Genomic DNA, 15,070 nt, shown 5'->3' on the forward strand with positions numbered 1-15,070 from the left:
TTTCATTTCTACACCGACAGATGGCAGGCGAGTAGTAGATTGGGGTTTGTGTCGTGTGAACACACCACATTTGCAGCGATCTTTTGCATGTACAGATATCTGCGCCGATGTCTGCGCAGACAGATCGTTGCGTGTGGACCGGGCTTAATTTATATATCTTCATAGCTATCAGGAAGTAAACTTTGAACTGCGATTCCACAGGCAACGTAAACTGTTCATGCATCACCATATCATCGCCCTCGGAGGCCGGTAATAAATGTTACCACATGCGTAAATTGTTTTTATACTGACATTGTATTCAGTATGGCATCAACTGAAAATATACAAGCTAGCAATTTTGCTGATTTCAGCTCAAGAGCTCAAAGAAACATGAATGGACAAATCAACCAACCAACCATTAATTTGTTGCAAGTAATACATCTCTTATTTCCAACCAATAGCTCAATACGTAGTATCAATACTGAGAATAAGAACAATCTACGTAAAGACCTAAAATCACTTACCTTGGTTCAAAAGGGAGTCCAATATTCAGGAACACACATTTTCAATAAATGGCCGGAAACCTTTAAAAACTTAGTTTCAGATAAAGCACTGTTTGAAAGACTTTGTGATAGGCTACTCCTTCGACTCTATAGATGAATATCTTAACAGAGACTGTTAAGCCAGCTTAAGTAAAAATGTCTCTTAGATTTCAGTTTTGACAATACTTGATCTTAACAGCAAGATTAGGTATTTTGTGTATGATAAATTTATTAATAGTGCGTAACAATGTTTCACTCTGACAGCATGTTAATTCTGTAAATATTAGCTGTTCCAGTTATTACACTGTATTCACCATTTCGACAATCTCCTGACACATGATCGGGATAGTAAGTATGATATTCAAATGTTTTATGTTATACTTTCTAACATTCACCACACCCACGAAAATCATCTCATTTTTTGGGTATATGGAACGAAATCTGTATCCAATCTAATCTAAACAAACGAAAAGAACACAGCTCCGCAAAAATTGAGTATGAACATGTAATACTCGCAGAAATAAATTGGGGAAGTCAAAAACGTAATAAATGTGTTGTTGAACGAGGATGTTGTGTCGTTTGAAAGATAATTCAATGAGAAAAACTATTTTAACAACATGTTGTCCTGTCGTCGTCAATTGTGTGTACTATTATGTTAATAATTATCAATTTCGGTTTTGTGATTATTACAACTCAATGAAATTAATTTTTCATGTCACTTGCAAGTCGCCTTTATTGTTTGATAGGCGTTATCAATGGTAAATTTCGAATATGCTGCTCTACAGATTTTCTTGATCCTGTTTTGCAGTTGTTCTTCTGCTTGTTGATATTTGCAGTTTCGTTTGCACAATCACCTACAGTGCAACACCTAACAAATCGGAAAATTTGTAGAACTTTTATCAAATATTACCTGAAGAGCAATATCATCAACTGTACAAACAAATTTATAAAGGCATTTCAATATTTGATTCAGTTTATTAATACAAAAGTTTATTATGTGTTATGAGGCTGAATAGGTCCCACCAAAATTCGAGTTCAACAGATTTCAACGTCCAGAACTCCAAGTATGTCAAGCCATTGTTCCAGATGTATCAAATATTATAAAATCCAAACATGTACAAACTTAAAAATATCATGATCTCTATGTTAAATATCTGTATGTGATTGTCAAGTGTGATGAATGAGATGTGTAGGCCTAGTTCTGCTTATTACATTAATTCAGTTACAAGATTAGTTTATTGCATTGTCAAAAGAACCACTGAAAAAATAGATTTGATAAAATCATGATTATAAAAGTGAGCTGTAATACTCTCATGTTAGAAGCTGTACCCTTGCACTGTGGACATATCATCGTTTCCTCTTCAGTTTAGTGTTGGGCAGAAGCAGTTTACGAATTGTGAGTGTTGGAAGAATGGAATTCTTCCCCCGTCCCATCAGAGGTGCCCATTTTTAGCAGGAATTCTGAAAAATTTAACAAACTGAGTTTTTTTCTCATTGGTATTCTTAGTAATTTCGGTTCATGAACAACTCTACATAAAAAATTAATCTTGTAGCCATCTAAAGACAAGCAAAGTGTGTATCGCATTGTCAGTGATGAAAACAGGTAAACAATGTACTTATAGAACCCATTGTATCTACTAGTTCGTTGCACTTGAGAAGATAAATAATCATGTCACGCATTATGAAGATTTGTAACACATACAGAAGAACAAGAATGTTGGGTGGCTACCCATGTGTGAAAACATTCATTATTCAAGTACTGATACTGCCCTCCTTTCATACTTGCAGTCCAGTCAGTACCTTTTATGGACCTTTTGTGTGCAAATATGAGTATGCTATTTGCAATTTGGAAATGATATGGGTGAGATTACGTGAAGAAATATGTGTAATTATTCTATTTCATTTATTCATTCATAGATCTCATTACTCAATATTTCTGGGGTTTACTGTGAGACTTTTGTGGAAGTCTAGAGCGGTAATTTGTATGTTTGTAAAAAAATTCCCAGTTATTTGCTGATACAACAGAAACACTCTTTGGTTGAAGGCAGAGGTGGCCAAGCCTCACGTGTGTGGGTTGTGGGCTTTCTAAGACCCGGCTGTCACTTGGGTTTGCTGAATCCTCCTTGGAAGTACTCAGAACAGCGCGTCATTGCATTTAGCATTGTGATGCGGCATTTTTCGGTCTGCACAACCCTCTGAGTTCGGCAGAACTGAGGTGTCAGTACTGTTTACCCTTCGTTATTTGTTCATTGTATAGACGTTCACAGGTCCAGATGCTGTTTACACAAAGAGAGGCAGTTAGTGATCTATCGTCAAAATCCTTTAAAATGAATGGGAATGACAGAAGAGTGGGATGAGAATTCTCAGTTCGCATTAGCATTGGGTACTGCTTAATTACTATGAAATGGCATTACAGAACCATGCATAGAATTTAAATACACTCCTGGAAATGGAAAAAAGAACACATTGACACCGGTGTGTCGGACCCACCATACTTGCTCCGGACACTGCGAGAGGGCTGTACAAGCAATGATCACACGCACGGCACAGCGGACACACCAGTAACCGCGGTGTTGGCCGTCGAATGGCGCTAGCTGCGCAGCATTTGCGCACCGCCGCCGTCAGTGTCAGCCAGTTTGCCGTGGCATACGGAGCTCCATCGCAGTCTTTAACACTGGTAGCATGCCGCGACAGCGTGGACGTGAACCGTATGTGCAGTTGACGGACTTTGAGCGAGGGCGTATAGTGGGCATGCGGGAGGCCGGGTGGACGTACCGCCGAATTGCTCAACACGTGGGGCGTGAGGTCTCCACAGTACATCGATGTTGTCGCCAGTGGTCGGCGGAAGGTGCACGTGCCCGTCGACCTGGGACCGGACCACAGCGACGCACGGATGCACGCCAAGACCGTAGGATCCTACGCAGTGCCGTAGGGGACCGCACCGCCACTTCCCAGCAAATTAGGGACACTGTTGCTCCTGGGGTATCGGCGAGGACCATTCGCAACCGTCTCCATAAAGCTGGGCTACGGTCCCGCACACCGTTAGGCCGTCTTCCGCTCACGCCCCAACATCGTGCAGCCCGCCTCCAGTGGTGTCGCGACAGGCGTGAATGGAGGGACGAATGGAGACGTGTCGTCTTCAGCGATGAGAGTCGCTTCTGCCTTGGTGCCAATGATGGTCGTATGCGTGTTTGGCGCCGTGCAGGTGAGCGCCACAATCAGGACTGCATACGACCGAGGCACACAGGGCCAACACCCGGCATCATGGTATGGGGAGCGATCTCCTACACTGGCCGTACACCACCGGTGATCGTCGAGGGGACACTGAATAGTGCACGGTACATCCAAACTGTCATCGAACCCATCGTTCTACCATTCCTAGACCGGCAAGGGAACTTGCTGTTCCAACAGGACAATGCACGTCCGCATGTATCCCGTGCCACCCAACGTGCTCTAGAAGGTGTAAGTCAACTACCCTGGCCAGCAAGATCTCCGGATCTGTCCCCCATTGAGCATGTTTGGGACTGGATGAAGCGTCGTCTCACGCGGTCTGCACGTCCAGCACGAACGCTGGTCCAACTGAGGCGCCAGGTGGAAATGGCATGGCAAGCCGTTCCACAGGACTACATCCAGCATCTCTACGATCGTCTCCATGGGAGAATAGCAGCCTGCATTGCTGCGAAAGGTGGATATACACTGTACTAGTGCCGACATTGTGCATGCTCTGTTGCCTGCGTCTATGTGCCTGTGGTTCTGTCAATGTGATCATGTAATGTATCTGACCCCAGGAATGTGTCAATAAAGTTTCCCCTTCCTGGGACAAAGCATTCACGGTGTTCTTATTTCAATTTCCAGGAGTGTATTTGGATGACAATGAAACTGCACATCGAGAATTACTATGTGCTAAATTTGCAGGCATGGAGCACTTGAAGAAACTGATGGAACGAATAGTAAAATTCCTGAAGTTGCACCCATTATTCCATTGTCGCTTAAACCAGTTTTCAATGACGATGAACAAAGAGTATGGAGACGTCAAATAATACTGCAAAGTACTTTGGTTAAATGAAGGGGCATGGCTGGAACGATTTTTCGATTTAATACTCGCTATTGTTGAAGTTATGAAGGGAACAGAAGTGCAGGAACGAAAATTTGAGCATCCATTAGACATTGCAGACTTCACATTTCAAGTGAACTCGACTGCACACAGCCCACAATAAAACACTGCAAGGTAAATTCTTTCCGATTTAATAGAGATGCATTGAGAAAGATAATCGCGTTAACATAGGGGTAAATCAGGGGACACAAACACATTTATAAAACAAATAAAACTATGAGAGACAAATATGCTGTCTTTAATGGCAAACTAACCAACAGCTGACAGGTAAATATCATCTGCAGAAACGCCACTCGTCCAAGATTTTATTGTCTTATTGTATTTAGTCTGCAGCTCGTGGTCTAGTGGCTAGCGTCGCTGCCTCTGGATCACAGAATCCCGGGTTCGGTTCCTGACCAGTTTGTCCCCATCGTTTCATCATCATTATTCGGGAACGCGGCTAAAATTGTACTTTGAACAGATTTGGACATTGTACAGGCGCTGTTGACAGTGCAGTTAAGCAACCCACAAACCAAACATCGTCATCATCATCATTATAGGCATTTAGAATAATTAATTTTTAGTTTCACAGCTGCTACGTCATCCTCTGGAACTATTTCCTGCATATAACCCACAATTTATATAGTGCTTAGTCTCACAAATTACGAAGTTTATACGACTCGCTTTTTTGGTTACATTGTTTAATACTTGCGAAAATAAAATTGACACTCGGTGCGGTGGCTGATGGGAGCGACTGTAAATGGGAAATGCCTCAACTTTCTTTGCGCATGTAGTTTTTATTTGTGGGATATGTCATTAGCTTGCACACACACACACACACACACAGTATAGCCAAGCTGAAATTGTTTTGGTGTGACAAAAGTTGCGACTCTTAAGTTGTGCCACTAAAAAATGGGAGTTCACACATGCAACTCCCCCAGCTGTGGCGACACTTTTGTTGCGTGTGTGAACCCGGCTTTAGAAAAACAGTCCAGTTCCCCAAGCCCACTGGCGTTAAATGTAGTGCAATGTTTGAAGAATCTGTTGTGGCTTGCAAGAATTGAAAGGATACATTTATAAAGTTTTTGAGGGCAGTGTCACTCTCACATCACTTTTCGAGCTGTTTTCTAGAGCATTTGCCATTTCAACTGAAAGCACCCTGTGCATGTGCAGAAGAAACTGATTCCGTTTTCAGTGACAAATATTTTTACATTAAAACTGTCCAGGACATCTGCCTTGCTTGTCTCAGGTATAATTTAAAGTCTCCATGATAAGGCTGCAAAAGTGCTAGAATATTTCGATAGACATATTTATGTGAAATACCTTATTTCGATTATGAAACTAAATAAGTCACGATCACATGGTAACTTGAATGTAAAGCTCTGTGGAATTGTCTGTGTCTGTAAATATGCTGATAGCTTGTACCAGATAAAAATTATATTATGTCTGAACACTCAGACAGCATGGCGTGATGTTGGGGAAAATGTGAAGAGAGGTTGAGCGTCTTTGGCACTAGGAACCGGGCTTGGCCCATGAGCCGAAATCTTGGTCACTCCTGGTTTAAGGAGAACCAGATTTCAATTTATGACATCTAAAATTATAACTATGATGTTTCAACATAAAGAAAAATCGCGCAACTAGGTAGAACAAAGAAATCAGAAAATTTGCAGGGAGTAGAGGTAAACATTCTAACGTTAGAAAAATCTCAAATTGAACAAGTCAACTAATACTTTATAAAGTAGGAATCTTTCTTGAAATCCAGTTGAAGGAAATGGAACCATGTCTACCCAAAATAGTGGATAAAGAGTCAAACATGACAACTGTGTGGACTGCATCCCAAAAGAAATCAGTACTGTGAATCAAGAAAGAGTGGAGCTAAAGAACAACTTAAAGTAATTAGATGCAGGTGCAACTATCTTCGATGAAGTGGATAAAGCTGCAGCGTAATAAATTGTAGTCTATTTGGCGCTAACATGCCAAACGCTAATTGAGCACCCAATATGTCTTATCCCTTGGGAACAGTCCTTGTTTTCTCATGCTCATTAAGTGCTGCCTACATATGAAAAGGTGTGGGGTGAGGGGCACAGTAACTGTAATTGCATTGAAAACAGTTCCCACGAGTATAATAATGAGGGATGCAAGAACTGCAAACAACAGGCAATACCACCCATATTACCAAAGTAGGGAACACGTTCAGGATCATCGATCTGATGAGACCGTTTATCAGAATACACAAGAAAACTAACTGCAACTGCACAACTTTTGCACTATGTGCAATCGGTAAGGGAGAGTGGGACGCAGATTTTGTTGCAAATATGCTGTGATATAACAATGATGTAGTCATACATTATGACCTAGAGGAAGTCCATGAAGACTGTTCTGTGTTAGAGTCAAATAAAAGGCGATTGATCATTGCAGTTCAAATAGAAGGCGTAGTCACAGTGGCAATAATAGAATCTGGAGCTGATATATTAATTTAGATTGTCTCGTTCAAATCTATTTCTGAACAGAAAAAGGAGTGCATATACGAGTAGCGTACTAAGTGCTACTGGTCTTGTTTGGAAGTAAGACTTAAGGAACAAGCTGTGAAAACCCCTTCCTTAGTGTTGACAGCGTGATAGGTGACTGTATGCTAGGCGTTGATTTATTGGTGGAGAACAACTCATTGACAGACTTCTTTGTAGGAGAATATGTCTTATGACTGGCCGGTAGGAGGCAGACCTGCTACCTTCAGACGAAGGCAATGGCTGATTCTGTCCTTAGGTACTGGTACAAATAGTAGGGACCAAGCCCAGACAAATGCGTATTCACACCGCAGAGGCTCAGTGTGTCGAAGATTTAATCACAGTTATTAGTAAGAAAGTTACTGAGTAGAGCCACATCAGTGTTGAAGAGGCAGTCGATCTGGAAGACATTCTAACCGTCTTATCGATGTTTTTAACGAAAATCCAGGCTTAATAAATTACTTAGAGTGCGAACTTGATGTCGTGTCACAAAAACTATTCAGTCTGCCATTCTACTCTGTCCTTTCAGTGCAGATATATGTTGCATTTAAAGAAATAAAACTGACACCCAACCGGACTATAGAAACATCGACGAGCTCTTACATCAGTCCATTTCCAGCAGTAACAAGACGCAGTGGCAAGGTACATCTAGTACTTGATGACAGAGTCATTACTAAAATATTGGTATCAACCAGGACAAAGCCCAAACACTTAGAGCACCAGCTGCAGAAGTTTCACTGCATCAAAGTCCTGAGTAGTACTGATTCAAAGGTTTCTTACTAGCAGATTCCGTTAGAAAATGGTTCAAATGGCGCCGAGCACTATGGGACTTAACATTTGAGGTCATCAGTCCCCTAGAACTTAGAACTACTTAAACCTAACTAACCTAAGGACATCACACACATCCATGCCTGAGGCAGGATTCGAACCTGTGACCGTAGCGGACGCACGGTTCCAGACTGAAGCGCCTATAACCACTCGGCCACTGCGGCCAGCAGATTCTGTTAGAATATAATTCTAGAGAGTATAATGCTTTTATATTCGCTAATAGAAGTTATCAGTTTACAGTTTTTGTGTGTTGAGACATATTTATAGCTGACCTTGATAAGGTTCTTGGTACCTAAATTTCGAAATAGATAACGATTTATGTGGATGATTTATTACTAGTTGCTGACACTTGAGCTAAGTTAGTGAATCCTATCTGGAAAGTTATACAAGCTTCCAGGAAAATAGGTGTTACTGCAAATCTACAAAAATCTAAATTTGGGCACATTGAAATCAGATTTCTCAGACATGTTACTACACCATAATGCATCCTATCACTTAAAGAAAAATTAAGTTCCATAATTAATTTTCCATGTCATTAGACAAAGAAACAAAATCATTTCTATGATTATGTTCATTCTAAAGAATACTTCTTCATAAACAGACTCTCAACAATTATGTGTTGACCAGTCTACTTAAGATGGATGCTCAGTGGTACTGATTAACAGATGGTCGGGCAACTTTTAAAAAAAGATAAAAGCCAGTATGTCTGAAGATAGTGGTTTACCGTCTGGATATAACTTCAGACTTTCTTCTACCAACAGATGCTTCACAAGTTGGCTTGATCTGCCGTTTATTCAAAACCAGGACAGTGGATTACAAAATTATAGTATGCACCACAGGCTTTACAAGCCACCTTCTAAACAGTTGTGAATGTGTTTGCTCAACATCTGAGTTAGTTATAGCGTGGAAATTTAAACAATTTCACTGTTACCTTGGTGCCAAAGAAACGTTTATTGTGACCATAAAACTTGTACTTCTTGCTTAGCTGCCGACTCCTGCACCACTACTAGATCAGTGGGCATCATAGCTGGAAGAAAATGATTTTGAGGTAGCACAAGATTGGCAGAATGGACTCCCTAATTTCAAAAAATCACTGAAGAGTGTGCAGGTGCAGCAGCGGAATGAAAGTAGTGGCTTTAGATGGGGGAACCGACGCCATTTTCGGTAGTCACCATGCCGCCGTCTAGTGAGCATCGAGGCTTTGTCGTAGAAACGTTATTTAAAACTAATGATAGTGTGGTGGTGATGCAGAGGGCTTTTCGTAGGCAGTTTGGTTTGAATCACCATGACATGGTTCCTGATGCTAAAACCATTAAGATATGGATTACTAGTGTTAGGGCGACAGAATGTGATGCTAAAACCATTAGGATGTGGATTACTAGTGCTAGGTCGTCAGAATACGCACTTCCTAGAAAACTAGATGGCTGACCTAAAAGTGTGAGGACACCTGAAAACATCGTGACAATGAGAGCGTCCACTGAACAGTCTCCATCGAGGCTCTGTGCGAAAACATGCTGCTGCTCTTGGAATATCGTCCAGTATGGTAAGACGAATTTTACACTCTGACCTTCACTTATACCCCTACAAGTTGATGGTTGTTCAAGAACTTAGTCCAGAAGACTCGGCGAAATGTACAGATGCTTCCAATGCAGTCTTAGCCACTGTTCAACCTGCCACTATTCTGTGGTCTAGCGATGAAGCGCATTTTCACCTATCTGGTTCAGTAAATAAGCAGAATTTTCGTTACTGGGAAGCCAAAAACCTTCGTGAACTTCACCAAAGTTCTCTGCACAGCCACAAAGTGAGAGTTTGGTGCTCTGCGTCCTCCATAGGCATTATTGGGCCTTACTTTTTTGAATCTCGAGGTGCAACTGTTACTATGAACTCTGTGCGTTATTGTGAGATGCTGGAGAAATTTTTACTCCACAGAATTAAAGTGTGTGGTGAGGAATATGACACAGAAGCGTTTTGGTTCCAACAGGATGGTGCCAAGTCTCATACTGCCTGTCGTTCACGCCAAATTCTGCAAGAACAGTTTTCCAGCCACCTGATCTGCTTATCATGGGTTGTTTGATGCCCCCTTGCTCCCCAGAATTGAACCCTTGCGATTTTTTTCTTTGGGGACACCTCAAAGGAGAGATTTGCAAATGTCTGTTGCATTACACAATATTTTATTCATTAAAGAAACGCTTAAAGAGATTCCTTATCTCAATAGCTTCAGCAGGAGCTGCATTATTTCTTCTTGATGGCTGAACTCCAGGAAGTACGTCTCTGTACTCCACATTGTTCAGTACATTCTCTTTGTCCACAATCACGTTATGTAAAACACAAACAGCTTTCACAATCAGTTCTGCAGTCTCTACTTTCGTTTCAATTGGTTAGTAATCGCCACTTTGCAGCCGCAATTCCGAAGGTACATTCAACAGTTTTTCTAGTTCGTGAAAGAACTTTGCTGAACTTTTCGTTCAAACAATCAAGATTTCTCCTGGCAAAAGGTTTCATCAGGTGTCTGAGAAGGGGCTACGCTTCATGTCCTATGAAGACAAAGGGGGCTTTAACAGCAGTAGAAAGTCGTCTTCAGGAAAAACAGACTTTCTGAAAGTGCCTCCGTCACTTTGTTTTCCAAATGCTCCAACTTCAATAAAAGTAAATTTACAGTCTGCATCACACACAGCCTGCAGAACTATTGAAAAGTATTTTTTATAATTGAAAAATATAGAACCAGACCATTTAGGGCTTAAAATTTGTATATGCATCCCATCAATAGAACCTAGACAATTTGGAATCCCCCACTTCTTGTAAAACATTTCAGCTATTTCTCTGAATTCTTCTTCTGTTGGTGGCTTCATATGCAATGGTTGTAGTGTTTGCTACAACACTGATAAAACCTGCTTTACAATTTGAGAAACAGTAGTTATTCCTACTCTAAACTCTCCTGCTAGGCTTGCATATGAGTTTCCGGTTGCCAAGAACCTGAAATTAAAAAAAAAAAAATGTGTGTTACATTGTATTACGGTGTATTTATGTAGCTACATTGTGTAATTAATGGAATTGATTATTCTTTAATGTTTGTGCAAAGATATTTTTCCTCTTATTTCAGCAGTCTGCGATGTTAAGAAAAAATGGAAGTCTTCGACAGCAGTTCAAAGAAAGGCTGAACACGCTTCCTAAACACGCCTCAGGCGGTGTTGCTCACACGGCTCCAGTACAGTGGCCGTATTTCGAGGCTATGGTGTTCTTAGGAGATAATTTTGAATCTAGAGCGACTAGTGGAAATTTGGATCCCGTGGATACCAGCGATACGACTGAACACAACAGCAAGTATAGTTCTCATTTTGATGAAGTTCATAGCCAACCAACAACATCTTCATCATCACCACTTTCACCAGTGTCTTCTAATCGTGCTGAGACACCACCAAACTCTACACCTGCTGCACGTAGGGCCTAAAGGAAGAGACCACGAACTGTAGACCCAATTGCAATTCAGTTGATAGAAATTGAAAAAGAGAAATTGCGTATGTGCAAAGGAAAAGAGTCGCTGTTATCAGAAAAAAACAGATGAAGATGTAGTTTTCTTCATGTCTCTTCTTCCTCACGTGAGACACATGGCGTTCAGAATAGATGTGCAGAAACTAGTTATGGAAAGACGGATCTTCAGATCGAAATTACAGAGGATACGATGAAGCTTCGCAACGGTATATACATATTCATCCATCTACTTCAAATATTAGCACTGGGAATGGATTCATCGAATTTGCACCGGGAACAGCACTTAGTAACCAACATTGCACAGTTAATGGTGTACAAACATCAAGCCCAGGTGAGAAGATAACTGGTGGTACAGACTACGATCGCCCAGGTGAAGCGGAAGTAAGTTTTGTGAATGTCATGGACCCGCATTACAAGCGAGCTTAAAAAGGGGACTAAATAAACCTTGTCACACTATAAAGCACCTTTGAAATGTAGTTAGAATTGGTTAAAATAAAATAAACTATCAGAAATGTATTTATTATTGTTTTTATTTGTAGCTCTCATGTTAGTCTTTCGTATCTCTGTAAATCAAAATCATGCAGCAGAAAAATATTGTATAGGATCTGTCATTAGTAATTAGGTGTAATATTTTTTAAAGTTATAGTTACATCTAAGTTATAAATTTTACAATTAGGACAACCCTAAGTAGATGGCAGATGTAGTACATAAAGTAGACATAAATTAAATCTGATGAATATAACCTCAGAGTGAGTACCAGGCGCTCCTCCACAGAAATTGCATTAACAATGTTGGGCCGAATCTTCATCTGTTTAGCTATTCCTGGGTCGATGAGATTTAGAATGTAATGGAAAGTTTCTTGCGACATTCGTAAATGTCTGAAAAAGTGATCTGGATAGTTTTTGAGCTGTTGGTAATACTTGTGAAAGTATCCGTAGTGAGGACGTTCAGCATTCAAAGGGTGCACTCCGTACTTCCTTTTCCTTTACAACAACCACATTTTTGTAGCAAATGAATCACTGTCACTGTCGTCAGACGATGTGGAGAACATGTTTTACGCTTGTCACCACTGCAGTTGTGCACTTTCCTGTAATGTAATAGCTGAAGGATGAATACACACGGCGATCAGTGAGGTGCCTGCAGCATACATGTGACAAGGCTGCCGGCGAGCAGCGAGGTGCCGTGTGCCAGCAGCGAGCTGCCAGCTGTGAGAAGGCAGCATAAACGTACCCTTAGAAAAGATGCATCCAGAAGATCCAGATTCTGAAGCAGCCACTGAAACTAAGTATGTTGTGCTCGGCTTAACATTGAGCCACTGGGTGGTCAGCACTGTTCTTGGCAAGTTTTGTAGTACTCATTCATTCTGATAGTCAGCTGGTTATTTGTCATACCAACATTAAAAGCTGTGAAGTGAGATTGCAGCAGAATTGGCACATTACATGACTGCTTGCACAGGTGGCTTTACCTCCAGTGAGGTAGATTAAGCCATTGACAGGACTGGAATAGGATGCACAGATTGGATAGACAGATTGGATAGGTCTTGCACCTGGCTCTTCTACAGGGATACGATCCTTATGGCTTTGAGTTGAGAGTGGGAGTGGCATAGGTATAGACTAGAATGTCGTGTAGTTTGGGTGGGCACAATAGAATACCAGTTTAGGCGGGGTGTCCCTCATTTCCAGGTGTTAGGATAGATAATGAAAATCTTGATGAAGTATATGGTTCAGCTGTTCCAGTGCAGGGAGACGGGGGGCACTTGTTTATAGCTGACTTGAGGGGGTGATAGGATGATTAGGAGTGTTTGAGTAATAATGGCATGGACAATCTGTTGGCGGTCTATGTTTGGGGGTAGTGCCTCTCTGTGAAAGCCCTCATGAGACACTCAGCATACTGAGCAAGAGTTGTCATCATTGCAAATACATTACCAACAGGTGGCCAGGCTGTACAGGAGCAATTTTTGGCAGGGACAGGATGAAATCTGTTGAAATGCAGGTGGTGTTGGTGGCTTGTGGCTTAAAATGAACAATGGTGTTGATGGACCCATCAGACACCCAGGAAGGTGGCACATTCGATTGAGGAGGACCAGGTGAAGCAGATGGGAGAGAAGGTGTTAAGGCTGTGGAGCAATGATGATGGACGTCTTGGCCCTGAGCCCATTCATGAAGATATCGTCATCAATGACTCTGAGGCAGAGAAGGGGTTTGGGGTTTTAGGAGACAAGGAAGGTTTCCTCTAGATGAACCACAATAAAAAGGTTGGCTACAAGAGTGACATGCGAACGCCCATAGCTGTGCTGCACATGTATTTATATACTGTTCTATCAAAGCAGAAGTAGTTGTGTGTCAGGATAAACTTGGTAATGAGTACGAGGTAGTGGGCTTGGAGTCTGAAAGAAACTGAGATAGGTAGCGTTTGACAGCAGCAAGGCCATGGACATGAGGGATGTCGATATATAGGAAGGTGGCACCAACAGTGACGATTGGGGATCCAGGACATATAAGGGGTAGGGATGGTGGTAAATCGGTGAAGGAAATGGTTATTGTCTTTAATGTGAGAGGCAGGGTTTCAAGCAATTGGTTGACACTGTTGGTGATGGAAAGTGGAAATTCTTTCAGCAGGGGCACAATAACACCTACAATGGAATGTCCACAATTGTTGGGTTTTTGGACTTAGGCAAACATGTAGAAGATGGGTGTGCATGTTGTCATTGGGTTGTGGAGGGAGGTGGACCCAGGAGAGTAGTTCTGGGATGGACTTAAGGTGTTTAAATAGGGACTGGAGATTATATTTGACTTTTACAAAGGGATCGCTATGGCACAGCTTGTAGGTGGTTAAGTCAGACAACTGGTGGATGTCTTCTGTCACGTTGTCATTGTGGTTCATCACTCCTGAGATGGATCCTTTGTCTGCAGGGAGGATGATTAGGTCAGGACCTTCCTTCCGTTGAGAGATTAGTCTTCTTCTTAGGAAGGGACCTGTGGAATGTTGGTGAAGCCAAGCAGGAGATAATGAATTCCTGGAAGGCCAAGGAGTGGTTAGGAGGGAGGTGGAGGAGGGTCATGGTTGGATGGTGGTATGAAATGGGAGAAGCAAGGTTCAGTGTTGGGATTAGGTTGGAGGGATTGGTAAAAAAGTAGTTTCCACATTAGGGACTGGAAATAGAGTAGGTCTTTGACAACTTCAACACGATTCAACTTGGGTGTCTGGTTGAGGGTGAGGTCTTTGGATAGGGCTGAAACTTTTGTGGGATTGAGGTTTTTGGTTGAAAGGATACTAACAGTGTTTTGGGTTTGTTTGATGTTCTTTCTAATGATGTTGTCTACTGCGCCATTTATATATTGTGAAAATCAAATGAAGCAATATAGTTCCAGAGACCTTTCAAGTTGCCATTTATATATTGCAAAAATCAAATGAAACAATATAGTTCCAGAGGCCTTCCAACTCTCAGACATACATGATGAATATATATGCAGACTGGAGTGGTGAAAGAAAATTTGTACACGGCCAAGATTTGAACCCATGTCTCCTGCTCACTAGGCAGATGTGCTAACCAATACGCAACCCTGGCACAGTGGCTTTGCACAACTGCATGGACTACCCTGGCATGCCTCCCTACTCAATCCAAATTACCATTC

General features: G+C 41.6%; 1 protein-coding gene across 1 annotated transcript; it reads left to right on the top strand.

The window, feature by feature from the left end:
- Positions 1–214: 214 nt before the first annotated feature.
- On the top strand, positions 215–11,548 carry LOC126262297 (uncharacterized). Its single transcript, XM_049958833.1, has 2 exons — positions 215–249; positions 11,050–11,548. The coding sequence occupies exon 2, from the start codon at positions 11,056–11,058 to the stop codon at positions 11,392–11,394; it is 339 nt and encodes a 112-aa protein (XP_049814790.1). The 5' UTR covers positions 215–249; positions 11,050–11,055; the 3' UTR covers positions 11,395–11,548.
- Positions 11,549–15,070: the final 3,522 nt, after the last annotated feature.

The sequence above is a fragment of the Schistocerca nitens genome, chromosome 1 (genome assembly GCF_023898315.1).
Source record: "Schistocerca nitens isolate TAMUIC-IGC-003100 chromosome 1, iqSchNite1.1, whole genome shotgun sequence".
Taxonomy (NCBI): Eukaryota; Metazoa; Arthropoda; class Insecta; order Orthoptera; family Acrididae; genus Schistocerca; species Schistocerca nitens.

Coding starts and splice junctions, on each gene's coding strand:
- LOC126262297 (XM_049958833.1), top strand. CDS start 11,056: ATGTTAAGAAAAAATGGAAGTCTTCGACAGCAGTTCAAAGAAAGGCTG.